The sequence below is a fragment of the Barbatula barbatula genome, assembly GCF_947034865.1.
Source record: "Barbatula barbatula genome assembly, chromosome: 19".
NCBI lineage: Eukaryota > Metazoa > Chordata > Actinopteri > Cypriniformes > Nemacheilidae > Barbatula > Barbatula barbatula.
In genome coordinates, this window is record NC_136782.1 from 9,888,437 (window position 1) to 9,910,925 (window position 22,489).

Here is a 22,489-nt window from a genome sequence, read left to right on the forward strand (position 1 = left end):
TTAGATTTTAAAACCATTTCAGAATAAGCTCACGCAGATCGAATGAAAAACCCGTTAATAAAGCATATTCCACATAATGCTATTAAAAAACATGTTTTTATATTGTTTACAATGTTTTTGTTGAGAAAAACAAGCACATAAATGTTAGGGTGAAAGTTTGGAGTTAGTCTGTTAACAGTGTCTGCACAGAAACTCGTGGGCTTCTCCGCAGCAGAGCACAAGCATGGCAGGTGCGCACAGCTGTGTTTTAAAGGTTGGAAGTCGATCAAGTTTATGGAAGCGCTGTGTATTTTCGTATTAATAGTTTTGATTAAAGTAATTTCAAGTTTAAACTGCGTTTTGGAAGCAGACAATGCTATTCTCGCATCTGACCTTAAGTTTGGTGATTAGGACTCTTGCTTTCATCCACGATTTAGCTACAGACAAATAGTAGGCCTATTTTTTTACGCTTAACTATATTTGTTTTCATTTTATTATAGATGTGTGTCATCACACATGTTACTACGTCCCCTTTCCGGAATCACTTTTCGGATCAATCCGGGAGGCGTTTGCGATCACACAGAAGGCACGCAGGCAATTTTATGGGATCAGCGGTCTGTGAGAACAAATCTTGTGAGCTATAAAAGAGCATCTTCTGTGCATTACAATTTTCCTCTGGGTTGGGTTGTGTTGTGCATTGCATCACAGGGCAGAGACAACAGCGAGGTCTGACAGGAAAAAAGTTATAAAAATGCATACAGTTCAGCATGTACTGATGTTGTCTGCACTTAAAGCATTCTGTGAGAAGAAACCATTATCCCATCAGGCTATGCCTGGAAACATTATCTCAAAATAAATCTGCCAAATCTTCCAAAAATATCTGTTCGCAAACCTGCCGTGTCCTTCAATACTCCATACTAAGAAGTGACCTTCGCTGTTATTTTCAGACAGAATTGATTGTGTTTTAGTAGTGGTTTGGTTATAGCGTGCAGGCCTTGCTCGATATACTCACTGACCTTAGCCGGACAAATAGAAAGTATCGATTCAAACTAAAAGGCGACAGTCCAGAAGATAGAATTAAATTAGTTTCCCGTGCTAGACGACAGTTATCTCCACCTTTCAACTTGTCGGTGAAAGACTTGTGTCATTTAAGCTTTAAAAGTTCACCTTAGCATGAGTGTTTAGTCTGGTTGTTAGGACACAAAGCTCTGTGAAAGAAAGAGACCCTCTGACTTAACAAAAACCCATTCAAACAGGCGGAGATGTTTCCTGTAAATGTTCCCAGCTTAATAAAAGCAGGAATGGATTGAGGTAAATTGCCATCTGGGCTTTTTGTCCATGGGTTTGTTCCTTTATGGCTTGAGACTTAAGGAGTTTTTATTTGGGGTTTTTTGAACTATCAGCTTATTGTCAGTCAAGTTGATGTTCTTCTAAGAAAAAAAACAACCAAACAATTATTGGCAATTCTTGTCAGTAAGACTTTGTAGGTTTAACCTAATAGAAAATGTTTTTATTTCCCAGAGGACATGGAGCTCTAATGTAGTAAAATGTTTTAGTTCATATTGAATTGCGCACATATTTTTCCAGGCATGTCTGCGCCGATCCAGATGGAAATAGTTCAACTTTTCAGAGTTTGACTAGTGAAACCAGTGCCCGGTTTTAGACGTGAAGTGAGAATCGCCCCTAACTGTCAATTTGCTCTCCATTTAATCTGACCGATGTGATTCTTCATCAAAATTCTGTCATCATTTACTCACCTTTGAGTTGTTCCAAATCTGTATAAATGTCTTTGTTCTGATGAACACAGAGAAAGATGTTTGGAAGAATGCTTATAACCAGACAGATTCTGCCCCCCATTTGACTCCCATAGTTGGAAAAATGACTTTATATTTTTGTTGTTCCGTTGAACACAAAAAAAAAGAAATTTTGAAGAATGTAGGATAGCAAACAGTTCAGGGGCACTTTTACTACCATTGTTTTTTTTACTGCTATGGTAGTCAATGGGGGGCAAAATCTGTCTGGTTATAAGCATTCTTCCAAATATCTTTGTGTTCATCAGAACAAATACATTTTTTGGTGAAGTAGGCCTATGGGCATCAATAATGTTTGGTTATCACAAAAATATCTTCTTTTGTGTTCTGCAGAAGAAAGAAAGTCAAACATGTTTGGAAGGACATGAGGTGAGCAAATGGTGTAATCATTTTCAGTTTTGAGTGAACTGTCCCTTTAAATTCTCTTCTCATGGAGACACATGTGAGATTACTAAAGTCGATACCAGAACAAAATCTAACAGGCAAGAGACTGAAACTACCATTTACAATCTATTTCATCACACTTAGAATAAACACTTGAGGTGCTACAGAGATGTTATTTTCCTTACAACAGAAGCAGGAAATTCTTCTCTACATCTTAATCTTTAAAAAATATATGTCTTCCATAATGACAGACCAAGACAATTGTAAGGATTTGAGCGGGGCCAGCCGGGTGGGCACGCAGGGATTAAAAGTGAGAATCACAGATGGCCACCGCGTCTCATCTTTCGATGGGCCCCAGCAAATAATTAGCAGAGGTATGCTGTGTTTCTTTTGTCAGCACGCGTGTCTGTCAAACACGAGCGTGTGTCAGGAACAATGGCAGAAATACAAAGGCCTACGGCCCAGCCTCCTGCCACAACGAGTGTTGTGAATTGCAAGGCACGCGCAACTTGAACAATAACAAATGGGGGACGGGTACTGGGTGGCATCAAGGCAACACAAGGCCGGTCTTTAGGGCATCTGTTTAAAACGTTTTACTAGCCACATTCTGTGCGTATTTCTGTCAAATTGTTTAAATAGTTTCCTTATCAGAATTCAGTAGGGAGTAGGTGCACCTGTCGGAATACCATACTGTATAAAAAAAGATATATTACCTCAATTCAGTGTTTTAAATTGTAATCCTTGAGTACCTGAGCAATGTAACAGTTTTTACAAAAGTCCAATCAAAGTCGAAATTATGTTTATAATAAAAAAATGTGTACTATCTACCTCATATTTAAATCTTGGTTATGGTCGTCTCATGGACCCCAAAACAGAAGGGTCCAATTCCAATGTCATAAAAGGGCGTGGCGCACCGCTTTTGCGCATACGCGTGGTGAATGCATATGGAAGCTGGGGTTAATTCGGTGGAAGGGAGGTCACTCCAAGAGAAAGGACCATGAAAAGAGCTTAACAGCTGGGACAGATCTACAGGGATACGGATTCGGCATGGGGGAGGGGAATGTCAGAAGAGAAATGGGACAGGGAAAAAATGAAGATGGGTAGACGGGCCACCTTTCTAGCGTCCTGATAGGGGTCCTTTGTTACGGCAGCTGGTTACAGGGAGGTCAGACCAGCTGTGTTTCCACTGACCCCCTTCCCTCCTACCTCGCTCGCTCTCTGACCAAACACAGGCAGCTGTATGGAGGAGGTGTTCAGGGGGTTCAGTGAGTTTGGGGGAGGAGATCCATGCAGTACCCATGTCTTACATAGTTGTATACCGTGTCTACCTGGTAAATCTAGCTGCTTGCCTTCTACATTTTGGCATCAGCAATTAAAGGAACAGATCACCCAAAAAGGAAAATTCTGTTTTCAATACCTCATCCTAAAGTTGTTCCAAACCTGTTTCAGTTTTGTCGTTCTACAAAACACTAAGAAAGATATTTTAAAAATTTTTGAAACCAAACACGGCCCTGTTCTGGGCAGGGACGACCCTAGTAGGGCTGTACGTCAACTTTTTGTGCACGTAGCACTGGTGCTATAGAGGTTTAAAGATTTGTAGCACAGGCCAAACAGTTAAGTATAAAACGTCATAAGCACAAGTATAAAACGTCTGTTATATTAGAAAAAATATACACATTAAAATATTAATGTGTAGTTTATCACATAAATATGCAGGTAACGGACAAAGTACATTAATGTTACAGTTGGGTTAATAAGCGCCATATAACTTTCCCACATTCTTTTCTGTGTTCTGTGTTTTTCATTCTTTTACTATACAATAATTATATATTTGTTCACATACTGTAGTATACTATTATATTATTTACAATGGTAATTACTTAAAATAATCCTCCTTTGCAGATACATGGCTGCCAACCTCATGATTGATGCTAATAATGGCAAGTGCATTTAAACGTTGTTGTGCCACTGAGGATTTGAGGTAGGATTCTATTAGCTTAAGCTTTGAGAAGCTTCGCTCTGCTGATACCACTATAACTGGGAGAGTACATGAAATGCCAAGGGCTACCCAAAGATTTGGGTACAACTCACATATATATTTATCATTTGGGCTGCAAATGTCTCAGTCGGAGGAGAGGGCCTCGACAGCCAATCCCTGGACACGGAAACTAGTTCTAGGGACGTGGAACGTCACCTCGCTGGCGGGGAAGGAGCCTGAGATGGTGCGTGAGGTTGAGAGGTTCCGACTAGAGATAGTCGGGATCACCTCTACGCATGGCTTGGGCTCTGGAACCTCACTCCTCGAAAGAGGACACTTCATCACTCTGGAGTTGCCCATGGTGAGAGGCGGTGGGCTGGTGTGGGTTTGCTTATAGCCCCCCAGCTCTTGGAGTTTACCCCGGTGAATGAGAGGGTAGTTTCCCTGCGCCTACGGGTCGGCGATAGGTCTCTCACTGTTGTCTGTGCCTACAGGCCCAACGGCAGTGCAGAGTACTCGACCTTCTTGAAGTCTCTGGGAGGGGTGATGGAAAGTGCTCTGACTGGGGACTCCGTCGTTCTATTGGGGGTCTCCAACGCCCATGTGGGCAACGACAGTGACACCTGTAGGGGCGTAATTGGGAGGAACGGCCCCCCTGATCTGAACCCGAGTGGTGTTCAGTTATTGGACTTCTGTGCTAGTCACAGTTTGTCTATAACGAACACCATGTTCAAGCATAAGGGTGTCCACCAGTGCACGTGGCACCAGGATCGACTTTGTGGTCATTTCATCTGACCTGCGACCGTATGTTTTGGACACTCAGGTTAAGAGAGGGGCGGAGCTGTCAACGGATCACCACCTGGTGGTGAGTTGGATCCAATGGCGGGAGAGGAAGCTGGACAGACTCGGCAGTCCCAAACGTACTGTAAGGGTGTGCTGGGAACGCCTGGCCGAGTCTCCTGTCAGAGAGATCTTTAACTCCCACCTCCGGCAGAGCTTCAACCGGATCCCGAGGGAGGCTGGAGACATTGAGTCCGAGTGGACTATGCTCTCCACCTCCATTGTCGAAGCGACCGCTCGGAGCTGTGGCTGTAAGGTCTCCAGTGCCTTTCGAGGCAGCAATGTTTACAATAGCGCTCTATGTATGTGTGCTGATCAATGATTTCACCCACTCGTCTCATTCGCTCCGGTTATACGTTGTTAATGATAGAAAGATGGCCAGTGTGGAGTCTCCACAACAGTTGCGTTTCAAGTTTGCGTTTCTGTCTCTATGTGCGCTTATAAATGATTATATGTGAATAAAAGCCAAATTCTAATTTGTTAATCATATATTAACTAGCATTAACGAATGAATGAGCAATAAATTTGTTCAAGTATGTAAACAGTTTTTTTCCCACATGGTGTCAAAAATGGTATCAAATATCAATATTTTTTTAGGATATCGCATCGAACACGGCTGTATAGGCACTCAAGATTAATATGAGATTGGCAGAAACTGTGTCTTACCTCATCTTTAAGCCCAGCCTGAATACTGTACATACAGAATTAAGAATTTCGCTATATTACAGTACTGAGAGAACTTATTGGCCTGTGATGGTCAATGACGTGTGAAATTTATTCAGCACATGAAATATGCTGAACACATTATTACTTGAAATGCCTTCTGCATTTGCCAGAAATGCTCCTTTAACTGTCAGCGATAAAAGCTGTTGAAATATTTACAAAGTGAAAGTATTGAATTTGATCCCAGTATATGTACTAGCAGTCTGTTTTTAAAGCCCTGGCCTACTGACTGCAAGGCTTTGATCTATTGATAGACACCGGTCATAAAGTCAATTCCACAGGGGTCTTTATAGTTTAAAACAATACCTTAAGAAAATGAACCATGGTTTATAGTAAAAGAATAGCAATGTTTTTGGAAGATTGATTTCCATTACCATAGTTTTACAACAAATACCATGGTTAAACTATGCTTACTATACTACCCTACAAAGGCAAAGCGCAGTAACTACACATTTACTCAAAATTGAGTTAGGCTTGAAACGGGCTTTCAGACACCTGTTTTGTCTTGTGACAAAGTCTCCTTGTTCAATATTGAACCGTTTCAGAGAAACAAGTCTGTAAAAATTGCAGTAACTACTACATTAATCACTCAAGTAAACTTTAAAGGAATTTCTTTCAGTTCCAGGGTTTGCGTTGTTACTGCACTTTGTCTTTGAGGGCAGTATAGTAAGGCAATGAAAAAAAGACACTTTTACGACACATAATTTGGTCATGAACTAAAATGCTTCCTGCTGTTCAAATAAAACATAAAGCAGGTACTTCTGGCAAATAGTTATAGAACTATGAAATCATTCCAGCGGTGTGAAAGCCCTAACTGTGTGGGTTTCTTAGGTTTAACTCTAGAAATAACCAAAAACTGTTTACTATAGTTAAACAATGTTCATTTTCTTAAAAGTCCAGTTTGTGAATTTAGGTGGCATTGAGCGTGAGATTAGAAAATGCAATGAATGGTTCAGTCCACCTCTTCCCCCTCCCTTTTGATGCACTACGGTGGCTGACACAGGACAAAGATGTCGTCACGTCTTCGCTTCTTTGCCGATGGACATATTGAATTTATGAAATGAAAAGAGCAGTTTGTCCATTTAGGGCTACTGTAGAAAACATGGCGAATTCCATTTAGGGCACCAGCAGTGTATGTAGATAGAAATAGCTCATTCTAAGGTAATAAAAACATAATGCTTCATTATGCAAGATGTTTATACACCTCTTATGACATAGTTATGCATCTTTTATGGCCTTTCAATCAATAGATCCTACTTTATATCACACAATAACTTTTATCATGAAATCCCATTACGGTGCAAATCATCACAGTGGCCACACAATGATGGCCCACAAAACACAAAAAGCCCAGAGGCAAGTGAGATAACATATTCAGATATTTAAGCACAAAATGCAAACAACAGTTTCAATAGAGCTCTTTTTACACTACATTCCCTACAAGTTCCCAGAATTGTGCAATGACAGCAGACAGGAACATTTAGAAATTTAAATGTTTGCAAGTCAACTGACGTTCACAGTGTTGGGTTGCTAAAAGAAACCTATTTTAATATTTGCATTTCAAACTTTTGATGTAAGGTGTTTTTTAGCTTGTGTGTGTTTGTGTACACTTGATGTCTATGAAACAGTTTTTCCTTAGTCGATACAGAGGACACTGAAGACTGCACATGCAGGCTGGCAATAAACACTTATAAAAATGAAATTTCCATTCTGATTAAGTCTCAATGGAGCCTTACATCGCAAGGAGGAAATTTTAGGTCACTGGAAAGTTCCAACGTTGGCCGTGATGGAAAGGATTCAGTAAACCCAGCCAAAATTACAGACTACTAACAGTCGGCGCAAAAAACCTAAACTACATAAGCAGGATATCTCTAACAAGCAAAGCAGAGGCATTTGGGGTTGACTTACATTCTGAATGGTCAACAAAATGAGACTATGTATTATAGGGATTTGCATATTAATTATTTTAGTGGAGTGCTCAAACCCATTAAAACTATTTGAGATTAATAAGTGTGAAATCCAAGCTATATTGTTTCATTTATATGTAGATTCAAGAAATAATGTTTCAAAACAAAGACTTGTAAAGAATCATGCCCTGTCAGAGTATTTTCCGCTACATACGGATACTGTTTTGCTGTTGAGTTTCTATTTTGCCTGACATTTCCATTCAACAACAAAAGCAAATACAATGTGAAGCACTTCCACTCATCCCGAATAGACCACCGATAATGAGCTCAAACTGCACAGGTGTGGTACATTATATCATAGACCACGTTACCTGAATATCGTAAAAATCGGTGTGTAATGTAGCTTTCCTTCAATGTTATAGATCTGCAAAGTTGCTAATCAAAAAAGTCCATGATAAATAAAGGAATTGTATCCCAAAATAAGGAGTCGACTCCGAACCGAGATGATGATGTAAAGAACCAGAGGATAAAATATTTTCCCCACGATTGCACAACAGTATAATCCAAACCTTTTGTCATTTTACGGACAATTTTTTTCACCAACCTTGGCGGGTTTAGTGTGGGCTCTGTTAAGCGCTTCTCCATGTAAACATGGGTCAGCATGACTTTATTTGGACCAACGAACATCTCTGAATCACAACCTTTGAGTGTGATTAATAAAAGATATAAGTTATATCGGCTGTTATGTGGTGTAACATTACACTTACAGCAGCTATTAAGCGTGAGTGATAGTCGTGCGTAGAACCTATGTCTTAGGCAACACGCTGGTTTTCCTTTATACTTCTGAGTCGTTGTCCACGTCGACAGACAATGACCACTAGGTATCAGTGTCCACATATATGTTGCTTGTTTTACCAAGACAAGAGCCGAAAAAGAAGCAGCTCGTTTGAGAGGCATTAGCAGTGATAGCGGCAAGTAAACAGTCACTTTTGTTGCAGCTTGATATGTTAAATACAGAAGAACAAATAATACAGTACACAAATAACAGTTACAATATTTTTTTATGTTTAGCCGTGGGTCCAGTTCGTTAAAAATGTGTTGTTTAATGTAGAGTGTCTGTTGTTTTAATTACTTGGATTCATGATAAAGGATCTGGATAGATTTCGTTGATATGCAGTAATGTTTCATTAACGTGGCTTTACTGTACAGTGTTTACTGATAAGCTGTGGATCCTTTCGCTTACATAAGTATTTGACTTGCAAGTCAAGTATTTGACTTACACAAGATATTGACAGTGAATTCTTATTAAAAATTATCCTATTTTTCGTCCCCCTTCAAGCTTTTATGTCTCGAAGCAACCGTTAATCAACTTTGTAAGTTGCTTTGAATGAAAGCGTCACGCTATGCTTAAATGTGAGTTTAAAATGACATGTTACTCATGACATAAATACTTTTTATTGTTAAATGGCCAACACAGAAAGGCAATGAGTTACATTAAGAAAAGAACATAATGTAGACTCAACTTCTTTTCTCCTTTTAAAAAAAAGAACGCAGCCTAGGGTGAATATATTTTCATTTGTGTAACTGCAACTCTCCAAAATCAATGCAATATAAAAATAATAAAGGAAACGGAATGTCTTCGCTTTACCATAAGTCTATAGCTACGGCGAGACCTAGGCCGTCATGTCCTTGCGCTGTGTGCGCTTTGAAAACCACATCGGTATAGGACAAGAAAGGATGATGAAAAGTGAAAGTGAGTGAGACCTCAAGCTGGCGAACAAGTGGTGCAATAATAGATGAGATGGGCTCAACGCAAGATGTATTGATTGAGGGTAGGAGGCTAAGCAGAGCAAGACATGGACAGATGTGATTTAGATGTGATTTAGAAAGAAAAGGATGGATTCCAACATTCTCCCAGGAGCCATGGCATCATTACGCTTCACTCCTTTCTCTTATATCATATACTGAGGACAAATCCACTGTATAAAGTATCAAACATATTCATATCTTCCTTCTTACAATGAAGACCTATGATACCCTGGTCCCTTAAAGGGACAGTTCACCCAAAAATGAAAACGCTGTCGTCATTTACTAATCCTCAGGTTGTTCCAAACCTGTATACATGTCTTTGTTTTGCTAAACACATTGACTCGTATAGTATTTATTTTCCCTAATGTGGGGTGAGAATTATTTCATTATTTAATCACCTTCATGCCATTTTCAAACACGAAATATAAGTGGTCACTGAACCAAAAGCATGCCATTGCGAAATGTCAAACCATTAACATTACTGGAACATTAATAAAGGTTGCATGCACCGCAGACCTCCATTTTCATTTCTCTACAAGGTGGCATTTTGTTTTCATAATGTAAAATATGCTGTACAAAGTGAACCTTGTGACGCTATTTGTATGTAAAACTGAATGGCCAATACGAAATTTTACGCAACCGCTTGTTTAAGATGCTGTATGGTGCGATTTCCCAGACAGTGAAAAATTGGAGGCGTTTCAAACGAAAACAATTTATACTGTCACATGTTAAAATATATCTATACAATTATTTTGTCTCAAGATGCACACCAGTAATGTTTTTTGTGAAGTATGCTTTTTTAACACAACTCAAATATCCTAATATAACTAATGCAGAGTCCTGATATAAGATAATCCTTGTTTGGGAAACCGCCCCTTAGTGTCTATCGGAAAAAAAAAAAAATTTAAATGCAAAAATCATCTTCTCAAGGCTTATAAATACAGCTGAGTAAATAAGCTCCAAACCTGAAGCTATCAAGAGAAGATTCACGCGCCTTTGCTACAACTGAGAGTTTGGCTTCGGGTCCTAATAATATGCATTCAACAAACTTGTTTTTCCTCCTACTCATGCTCCTCCACCTCATTCCAGAGGGATCCTGGGTCACAGATGAAGGGAGCTGGTACATCTGCTCTACAGCTGAAGGCATCTGACAGATGTTTAGAGCGGGGAGGAATGAAAACAAGGCAACAGGGAAAGAGGGAAACGCTTCCACTCCCTCCATCATTTGTCTATGTTAGCATTAGGCGTGAGTCACAGATGTGTAATTGCACTACAGGGCATTGAGGGCCACAAACCACGCCCACGTTTAACCGACATGTGGAAGCTTTAACCTTTTAAGATGAGTATTTGTGGCGAGTCAAACGAGAAATCTAAATGCCGTGGCACACCGGGTGCATGCCGATCTGGATTTCTTATAGCTGCTGGGTCATTTTTTTTATATTAAAATACTTTTGCCTAACCCGGCCTAAAGCGCAGATACGTGAAAGCTTTCGTAAGTGGATTTCCCTAAGAAAATATAAATACTGTCAATTTTCTTTGACCTGCAGCTACGTGAAACAAATAATTATGATAATCTTACAAAAAAAGCGATGGGGATTATCAAAATTCATAACACTTTTAGGAGCTGGCATATTCGTATAAATTCTATATGATCTGCATTCGCTCCAGTGATGTTAGATTCGTGCTTCTTCCTAATAATCGTAGGTTTTTGTATGATTCACACTGCACGCGGTCTTACAAAATTGCAACTTCGTAAAATTATGTTTTCCTGTGACATGAGGTTGAAGTTGAAAGAGCTGGTCTGTGAAACTTTCTTTGCAAACCTTCATTATTTAACTACAACAATGTGGTGCAAATGGCCGTCAAAGATTATATGCAAAAGTTATAAGCTTGTAAAATAACATAACATCATAGATATACATTTGCCATTATTCATGTGGCAGACGCTTTTATCCAAAACGACTTAAAAGTAGGAGAGCATAAAAACATTTTGTCAACACGCTAAACACTAGGGCACTAGGGCAACCGAATGACTAAAGGTTTTTACATTTACATTTAGTCATTTAGCATACGCTTTTATCCAAAGCGACTTACAAAGAGTTCGGGGAGCAATAAGCGATTTGTCATACAAAGAGCAATAGTACAATAGGTGCTGATACAAAGTTACTACTTTAATACAAAGTTACTCGTTTTTTTGCAAGCGATTTGGTGCCTCGCTGTTATGCTACAACCAGGCGTCACTCATTTAGCCCAAAGATGACGGGAGGGGATGTAGACCAGTGGAGCAGTGAGTTAAGGTTAATGGGTGAATTTGCTGTTATCGTTCTGAAGGCCAGTGTCAGCAATTAAACTTGATGCGGGCGGCAACTGGCTGCCAGTGAAGTGAAATCAGGAGGGGTGTTCATGGGTTCTTTTAGGCTGATTGAAAACTAGACGTGCAGCTGCATTCTGGACCATTTGAAAGGGCTTGGCTGCATTGGCCGGCCAGTAGAGAATTGCAGTAGTCCAGTCTTGATATGACCACAGATAGACTAGAAGCTGAGAGGCATGCTCCGACAGGAACGGCCTAATTTTCCTGATGTTGTAGTAGAGTGAATTTCAGCTGGTCGTCGAACATCACTCTCAGGTTCCTCGCAGACTTTGTGGCTGTTATAGTATCCGAGCTAATTGGTAAGGTGGTGTTTAATTGATGGGTGGGCCGGTATAACCAGTTTTTTCTGTCTAGGAGAGGACGAGTCGTAGGTGATGCTCTTTCATCCAAGATGAGATGTCCAGAAGGCAGATTTAAGCTCTTTTATTTAGAACTAAACTTCCCTAAAAGCACACAAACATCTGGGAGACGTCTATTTGATGTCTGCATGCATTTAAAACATTTCTTTGTTTGCTCATCTGTAATACGTCTCTGAGATGTCTCCTGTCAGATGCCTGAAAGATAGAATGTGTCTTTTCTAAGGTGTTTATCAGATATTTGGCTATTTGTCCAATTTTGTATGTTTAAGAACAGTGCAAAAGTATATACTGTAGTGTGTTAAATACGCATTTGGATTGTGTCAAAAATCAAGCTGTACCATGCGGTTTCAGGGCATGGATGCTGAAAGTGAATGCTGTAAAGAACAGAGGCAGAAGAAGATGCTCGCCAAGTGTCTCATTTGATTCAGTAATTGCCGTGTCTCTCACTTTGAAGTTATGCGACATACAATGGGAACTCTCTGAAGCGCTACTGTGCATTTATACATCTACTGTTGCTCTATATCTCTCACCCTCTCGTTCTCTTACATAAACACACAAAGACTCTTGTAATGCATCTGCAGCGCTTCCGTTTCTGTTCTATTCTTACTGTCGCCACGATCATTTCAATCCTCTTTCTTCACCAGACCTGTAACCCCTGGCTTGACTCACTGTACACACCACCAACACTTACTCGTCTTATGGAAAACAGAATATAAGATAGGCAGATATTCCATGACTCCCTATAATTTGTTCCATAGTGCTTAAGGAGGACAATGTGAAACAGACCTCTTGTCATTTCAAACCTTTATGACTTTCTTCCGCAAAAGAAGATATTTTGAAGAAAGTTGGTAAACGAAAAGCATCCGCCCTCATTCACTTCTATTGTATAGACACAATACCAATGCAAGTGAATGAAGGCCAGTTAACAACTGTTAACATTCATCAAAATACGGAAGAAAGTCATGGTTTAAAATGACAAGAATACAGAAATTGTATTTTTGAATGAACTATCACTATAATAAAATGTCCCTAGGTGACATCAGCACAGTAAAGTAGACCTGTCCATGACTTAACAATTCTGTTTTTAAGATGCAAGCTATTTCCAGGTCACACCAAAACATTTTTTAACTGTTTACGCCAATAAAGCTTTTAAGGGAAGCAGCCGATATAACTGATCTGGAGTCTACATGTCTAGATAACCATTGTACCCTCCTTAATTCAATAGAAAATGATCTGGTCGTTGATAGACCTTAGCAGAATTCTGACACATTGCCAAAACATCACTAAACCTCCTTTCATAAGGGCTAGGAATGGAAAGAGTATCATTCAATCAGTAAAGTCTGCTCATGCATAATGTAAACAGACATATACTAGTGAAACTGATATGATTTTTAAAGCAAGTGATGTGTACAAACAAGCACTCAAACATTGTTATTCTTTTGATTTTCATAGATGAATACCATGAACATTTTGTTGTGATTACTTTAAATGATCTCAGGAGTTTGCACACAAGTTTTCCCAAGTTGTTTTTACATGTTTCATGTTTACCTACTCTTTGTTTAGAACAAATAACTGATGAAGACGCAATATATGACTTGTTTTATGTTTAAAGCTCTTCACATTTAAATGGTTGATGAACGTGTTTTGTTCTGTGTATCCCCATCAACATTTGTACATTGGTGCAATAGTCATGGCCTCAAGGTATGTATAACTCTGTACGGTACACAAACAAACACAAAGGCACAGCAACCTTTCAATCCCGAGCCTTTCAAGAATGGCCGAGCGAAAAACGGAAGGAGATTTTTCAAGCACCCGCTCTCTGTATGGACAGAGATTGTGCTCCATTGTGTAGAAGTCACACCCCGATTAATACAAAGGAAATGACATCGTTCTCATAGCAAAGCTGGCAGCCCATTGATTGGCCTTTGGCCTTATGCTATTGTGAATTCAGCTGCTGTGTTCTCTTGTTCGTCCATCTGGATAACAATGGGGTGCAGACTTACACCGCAGACCCCAAAACAGACGGCACGCGCTCTGGACAGTCGAAAAACCCATTCAGCTGTCATGGACGTCCAGTCCAACACCAGCAGGACAGGCGATTAAACAGTGTGGGGCACAGAAGTTGCTTGCTAGAGCTTGCAGTTATTTAGGTGTGAACTACTTTAAACTCTCAAAATACATAGATCATCATATTCTCGAATAGGAAATCTTTAACACGGCTTTTTATTGCCATTCCAGAGCATTTAAGTTTTGTGTATTTTAATAGATGAATGAACAGATGATTATACTGTGAACACAGCAAAAAAAATGTGCTTAATATTGTCAAATGTAAACTGACTTATGCAACCGCTGCACATTTTACGTTTTTACAGTAAATTGTGCGCACAACTAAATCAGACAGCAGTGATATTTTGACAATATATGTAGTCCGTGAAATGAGTCTCTATGCAAGCTTGTTATAACTGATAATATGACATCCAAAGCATATAATTGTATTAAGCAATACTGTGATTGTTGTCTTATTTTAGTCAGGACCCTGACAAACTCCAAACCATCATGGATCGATAACAGTCATCTCATTATTGATGAGGCAGGATATCACATGTAAAACGTTTCTATTAAAGACAGCAAAGGCCTCCTATTCAACAGACTATATGAGTCGTATATAATTTCGCATATGTTTACGGTTTTATTATCACCTTTATTCTCTTAAGCAATTAAAAACACGTAAGGAAAAAAATCTTGAAACTAACTATATAATCCCATTCCAAGGTGTGCATTAAAACTAATGACAAGCACAACAGTTACCTGCAAGGGACGTTTGTGTGTGTGCTCAGAAACATCTGGGTTCAATGCTTGTGTTGACAGTTTTAGAAAATCAGTACTTCATTTTTCAACATGTAATACGATATTAACGTCACACGCGCATACAGAGGACAATATTAAAGAAAACTGCAGTATCCCATTGCTGACACCGACATATGCATGTTCCATCAACGAAGTGCAATTGATAAAATCAGGTATCAGAAAGACGTATGGACGTGCGATCTCCGACCATCCCACAAACTATTAACAATGCATGTTCAACGCCGTTTCAGCGTACAGATCGCCAAAAGACACTTACCGAACAGAAGGATGCTACAGCGAGTGCCCGTGCCGCCTTTTGTGTAATCCAAAGAAAATATGGGAAACAATATTTCAGATGACTCTACATCAGAAAAGCCCTCGCGCGAGATCGGTCAGCGCCCAGCAATGACGCTCGGTCGGACGCACGTGTAGATCTTCAAACGGTCGTAAATTTCGTAAACTGATCGTAAGATCGGACGCGTTTTGTAAAATCACTGCGTGTTATTCACTGAACGGCGGAGGTTCACTATAGCGCAGAAACTGCGCTCCTCCCGCGACTCCACCCACTGGACACGCCCTCGCGACGCGCCCATTGGCGCGAGCGACCCCGTATGCTAATTTTCTCTTCCCGCTGATGTTCAAGAGTCCGAGGCAAATTGAATGCAAACGAGCGGAAGACACAAAATGCTGTCACCTAGAGGACAGAACTCATGCTTTCTCAAGTATAGATGTTTGTATTCTTAATACACATGTATTGGAGAGTAATACATAAATAATCTGTGAGCAAGCCATCTAAAGTACTGATGCAATATTCATAATCCCATGGTATTTGCATCATTTTAAGTAAAGACTACAATTCATTTTCACTTTTAGTTTTCACATATACTTTAAATATTAGAACTGATACGGTAAGTAGAATAACATCACGTTTTTAAGATAATAAATGCATTGACACAATATTTTGTATAGTTATTTATATTCATCACCGGTAGAATTTTAATGTAATTTGCTCCATTAGAGCAAAAGTATTGTATTCAGTTTTTTATGTTTCAAACGCTTTCACAATGATGGCCATCAATGCATTTACAAAAAGCCGTAACACATTACTTCTTATTCGATAAACAAATAAATGAGCATATCTTTTAATAATTTACAGTTCAATTTCCTTAGAAACAAACTATTATCAGGCGCACAGAGCATGGAACATTTAGTCTAACAAAATTTGACCTTCTTATAACTCTTTCAAGTTTTTAAACAAAGTTGTAAAACCAAACATGTCCATTTTTTGAGCGACTTCATTAAAAAATACACCATACAATTTCTTTACTGATATAAGACACACAAATAAAACCCCAGTCTTTGGTTATAATACAGTCAAGAATTTATACACCACTCACTCATATACCATTTTACCATGGTACTTTACAGTCCAAGCTCAAAATGTACTTCCTGTTAGCCTAAGCCTGGTTGTCTCTTTCTCTTCTCTGATGGTTATAGGAATTGTAAATATCAAGAAACATATTTCGGCAAGAGATGCGGGCCTTCAGCTTGGAACAGATGAGGAATGATCCGGCCATTTTACGGTGCAGTGAATAAGACTCTTCTGGAGGAGGTGTAAGCCGGTGTCGAAGCATTACGGGGACCAGATTGTGGATGCGCTGTGTGGTGCTTTGGGTGCCAAAGTCAAACCCATCTGTGGAAGCAAATGCTTCGCCGAGGATCATGACAGCCTCGACGTGTGCATCCTCAAATGCCTGAGAAGAGTATGACGGATTTTTTAAAGAGCAGTCAAGAAACCATAAAGAATATAATAACTTTGAAACATGGGTAAAAGAAGTGGAGAGAAAATATGCACTCAAGACAACTTGTTGGGATAAAAATTATCGAACCTTGGCTTCAAAACCAGTGAGGAACTTCAAGTCTTTAGATTTCTGCAAGACAGTGGCTCTGTCTCCAACTGAAGCTGCATTGACCACCTTGAATTTCAATAATTATAATGACATATTAATATAAGAAACGCACCTTCATAAAGGCTACATAAATGGGGATGGGTATACATTTATGACAATACTGTTATCCTTGGTCTTAAGAAATACTTTGAAGATAATATTGCACATTATACTTTACGGTCACAGACGGAACTGAATCAGCCAATATACAAAATGTATGTATTTTAGGTTTACTGTAAATGTTGATTCCCAACTAAAACAAAAGATTCACAACTTACACACCTCTATATAGTCATCTGTAAATGACTGTGGGTAATCTCGACAGGCTCCAAAGTCCAAAAGACATATCTGTTATGATCACACAATCAAAAGTGTTAATAAATGGAAAAATACACAAATAAGTGTAGATGAATGTAAAGAATGTGTCGAGAATATCTGTCCCCACTGTCTTGGTGGTTGCTCACCTTGTTTTGTTCACTATTATAGAAGAAGTTGGCCCAGTTGGGGTCTGTCTGCATGAAGCGAAACTCGAACAGCTCTCTGAGACACAACTGCAGGATGTTATAGGATATCTACAAAATGAAATATTTTTGGTGACTTGAATACAAGAGGAAATAAGCACGCATCTCAAAACCATGCCAAATATTGTTAGGTAATAGACAAACTTCTAAGTAATGCACAATATCAAAAATCATAAGGTGTAACATTTATTTTATTTTGAATAAAACATACAGTGCAAAATAGTAAAATGAATAAAAAAAAAAAAAAGGGAATAGTATATAGCAAAGAACAAACTTCATGTGTTTGACCGTTTAACCTACCTCATTTCTAGTCTCTTGAACCAAATCAACACAACGGTCCAAAGGAACCCCATTCACTAGCTCCATTGTAATCACCCGACGTGCTGAAAGTTCATCAAAGACCTCAGGGACCACAAACATGGCATCTTCTTTAAGTAAACTCCTGTGAAGACCAGAATAACAGAATTTTAATATGAATTAAAGGACTATGTGCATGAAATTTAGCGGCATCTAGTGGTGAGGTTACAAATTGCAACCATCAGCTCACTTCAACTCTCCCTTTCGAAGCACTACAGAGGCTGACACAGAATTAAGATGTTGTCGCGTTTTCGCATCAATGCCGTAGTAGATAACATATTTACGAAAAGCTCTGTAGAGCAGTTTGTCCGTTTAGGGCTTCTGTACAAACAACATGGGGAATTCCATGCAAAGCGACCCACGGTGAATGTAGATAGGAATAGCTCATTCTTAAGTATTAAAAACATAACACTTCATTGTGTAAGGTCTTTATAAACCTCTGAAGACAAAGTTATGTATATTATTTTGCATTTCTGTCAATAGATTATGTGGAAATCTTACATACTCTTTTCATATCTACTGCAGTAATAAGGCAAACAGTACATTTATAGATTTGAACACTGACCAGTCAAAAAATAAATCTGTCTAGCATTGATTTTGATATTGGACACTAGACTATTTAAATATTTATTAACTGAAAATACCTGAAGCGTTTGGCACACTCTGCCTCTCTCCTGTAGTCGCACTCCCACGCCAACTCCTTCTGAAGAACCTCGAGACTGCTGTCAGCAAACAGACCTGCAAGACCAAATCCCAATGATTCAATGTGCACCCAGCCATTCGTTTTCAGACCTCATGTATCACCATGAAAGTGGTGCTCACCATCAGGTAAAACAATGCTCATCTTCAAAACAGACATGAGATTGTCAATGTCACTGTGAATGCTCTCAGCAACTCCAGGGTACTACAAAACATTGCAAATCAACCATTAATTTAGTTCCGAACAAGTTTTTGTTAAAGGAATGGTTCACCCCAGAATTAAAATTCTATCATCATTTACTCACCCACAGATTGTTTCAATCCTGCATTGATTTTTTTGTTCTGATGAACACAGAGAAAAAAACTGAAACAATGTCAGTAACCAAACCGATCTCAACCCCATTGACCATAGTATTTATTTTCCCTACGATGGAAGTAAATGGGGGATGAGATCTGCTTGGTTACTGACATTTTCCCAAACATCTTCCTTTATGTTCAGCAGAACAAATACATTTATACAGGTTTGGAACAACCTGAGGGTGAGTAAATAATGACAGAATTTGCCCCCTTTAACAATTCATTCATGTCTATTTTGGGTAAGAAGACAATTTACCTGTATCTTCATAGCAACTTCCCTTCCATCCAGCAAAACCCCATGATGCACTTGGCCAATGGATGCAGCAGCGAAGGGTCTCTCCTCAAATGATGAAAGTTTCTCCCTCCATCCGGACCCTAACTCCTCATCAAGTACTTTCTGCACAAGACACAGCAAAACAGACATAAGCCACTGCCAACATTCAGCAGCTCACAGTCCAATGATTTACAGCACTCATGAGCAAAAATGGCAGATTTCAATTAATGTATACTACTAGTACTGGGTATAGCTGAGCTCTTTAGTTCTCTGATTAGTTCAATCCTAAACTGTGTCCAGAGCACTGGCGCCCCACAGTGGCTAGAGTACAAAAAACACCCCCCATCATCACATTGTCATCAAAAATGGCCAGTTCACCCAAAAAATGGTTTCAATGAACAGAAATGAAACTGCATGTTAGCAAAGAGAATTTCCAGCTCATGAATGAATTCTTGGGTCAAACAAGAGAACAAAAACAGAACAAAAGATTGTCACTTACATTCATTTGCCAGGCTGGCATGAAGTCTGCACTCTGTCGAACCCTCTCAAATATTTTCTGTAATTGTGGACTAATGAAGCTGTTGTCTATTAAAAACATCACATACATCACGCATTTAGCAAAAGCATTGTTTTCTTCTCGCTGCAAATGCTCTGAATAATATTTCTGGACATACAGAAGGTCAGACAACATCTGGCAAGCCCTTAAATGGATTAGTCGCAACTAAATCAAATTGTCTACCCTGAATGCTCAGCATCTGTCCGATCTTGAGGGCCGCTCCTCTAACCTTACACAACGTGTCCACTATTCTCTCTGCATTGGCCTCTGACAGGAGCGGTGTGTCTAAAAGAGATCTCATATCTGAAAGAGAAAGATAACAGATATTTGATCAATAATCATTTCAGATTGGTTGTTTTGAAAACCAGATAATTTAGGCTATAGAGCCACATGTAATCTAGCTACTGTATCACATTCTACCTGAGCGCTTTCCTCCGAAAGACTGTTTTGCCACTTCAGCAATGGCTCCAATGCCAAGTCCGATAGCTAATCCTACAAAATAGTAGAAGTAGTGTTATATCTTCGATTACACAATGCATTGTGTAATTTCAGTAGAATTTTTTTTACATGTATAGTAACCTTTGTATACGTTATAATAATGTTTTCTGCATTGAATACGAATTTAATCTAAAACTGCAACTCACTGACCGCCAAAATTGGCAAGTCGGCTAATTCGTGTAGCAGGAACCTTCCGTTCTTTGGCTCGATCACTGAGCTGCAAAACATTAAGATCACACATTTAACATTTCAATGTAGCGTATATCGGTGCTACCCTTTTGAAACCTTGTATCTCCATGTTTCGTGATTTATTTTTAAATGTTTATTAGTCACCATTTGTGTTTGTTACTGGGCATTGCAAATATCTAACGAATAAAAAGTATTAAAAGTATACGTTTTTTACAGCAAATTTGGACATCCAACATTTCAGAAGGACAGTGAAGATATGTTAAAAAACAATCTTTTAAAGAAGAATATAAAATTGTACAAGGAAACTCAAATATTCAATATAGACTGCAACATATATGTTTTTAGATGATCAGGGTAATACATTAGGGTCTAAGTGTGTAGGGTTTCATTTTTCGAACCTTTTGTCGTACAGGTCTGGCAATGTTCTGTTTCATCTCCCTTGCCTTTTTAATGTCCTCAGGGTTTAACCTGGCCACCACAGAGTCGTGGACAAACCTTACACGTTGATGATACATTGATACATGCAAAAATCGAGTGCTTTGACCAGGCCAGCCAGTTGCTTTGACCGTGCCAGACGATGAACTGACAGGCGTCTCTGATGCTCCCGCAACATTACTGTCATCAGTGCCGCCGGTAAAGTCTGGGGGCAGCTCGGACCCAACCGCCCACTTCGCTGCTTCATCCCATTCCTTCTCCTCCCACTTTTCAATATCCGGGAACTCAGTCTTGGGAATCTTATAACGACAATTAAAGAACAAACACTGGAAAAGACTTGATTTATTTTTCAGTGGTCATGCAAATCTATAAATGTACAGAGATGTAAATCGAGGTTCACCAACCACGTCTCCTCCAGTGAAAGTGCACATGACACCCTCGACCACCTCCTGCGCGGCTTTGAACCCTGCACCAAAGGTCGAGTTGCAAGCCATGAGCCTGAGCTGTTCACCCTGCGTGGTGGCTAACGCAGTGCCCACCTTGCCAGCCCCCCTCAACAACTGGATCATGTCTGCCAATGTCACTGAAAAAAATCATAGATGGGAATGCTTTTGAAGTCATATTATAACATTAATAAAATGACAATTACATTTAAAATAATCTAAAGTAATATATTTCAAGAGCAGTCAACAATAAGGTTTAATATGTTAACATTAATTTACAACGCAAATTTCGCCCAGAAAATTGTGATTTCATTGGCCACTAGTAAATACATCAGTGATACATTTTAATTCATTTTTTTCAAGGACAAGAGGTGAAATTCCGTTTAGACCTACAGATGCATTTAAGCAGAGATGCATTTTGCAGTTTTTTCACATAACAAAGCAAATAATCGCGGAGGATCTCATTGTAATAATACATACATTTTGATTTTATAACATGGGCACATCCATTTAACCCACGTGCACGTTTCTGATGTATCTTTAGGAATGACCTCAGCAGTGTAATTCATTACTTTCAATACGTCTATCAATATTAATAACGTTACTTACTCGTGTTGAAATATCTGATTCTTATGAGTCTCTCTTCCTTGGTGTCCTTTCCACTCCACTCACTCCATCTGTTTTGCAATCACTACCGGGCGGACACGGAAAGGCACAGAAGATTGACAACGTACTTAGCCAATCCAATGTTCAGATATCAAGAAAGGGTGGGCTTTCATGTCTGTGTCTGCTGTCAACCAATCATGAGAGAAAAACAACCAACGCTCCGCCCAGTTTAATTTTGTAACCAAAGGTTGTGTCCGAAATAGCCCCCTATACCGTGATATAGTGCACTATTTGAGGGGACATCCATTTTTAAGGGGGCCGAATTCATAGTGGACACCATTGAGCGCACTCATTCAATCCCATGATGCATCATGAGATCGAGTTTATATACATCCATCGTGATGCCCGCGCTGAATGAATTACCGCGTCTAGGCAGAAGATGGCGCCCGCAGCGTTTCCAGTGCAAATTGACTCACTCGTTTTACTCACTGCTCCTTAAAGTGGACTATATTAGTGAGCTAATGTAGGGAATAGTGAATGAGGGTATAGTGGACGATTTCGTGTACAAGCTATAGCATCAGTTTTGACGGATAGATA

At 39.3% G+C, this 22,489-nt stretch overlaps 1 protein-coding gene across 1 annotated transcript; it reads right to left on the minus strand.

Moving 5' to 3' along the window:
* Positions 1–16,128: 16,128 nt before the first annotated feature.
* On the minus strand, positions 16,129–22,038 carry coq8b (coenzyme Q8B). Its single transcript, XM_079482299.1, has 15 exons — positions 21,896–22,038; positions 21,248–21,426; positions 20,807–21,142; positions 20,370–20,436; positions 20,142–20,213; positions 19,905–20,024; positions 19,665–19,750; positions 19,148–19,288; positions 18,658–18,739; positions 18,480–18,573; positions 17,779–17,920; positions 17,422–17,529; positions 17,240–17,305; positions 16,898–16,984; positions 16,129–16,762 (listed from the first exon to the last, which is right to left on the minus strand). Coding segments are annotated over exons 1-15 (1,878 nt in total). The 5' UTR covers positions 21,897–22,038; the 3' UTR covers positions 16,129–16,465.
* Between the last annotated feature and the right edge of the window lie 451 nt (positions 22,039–22,489).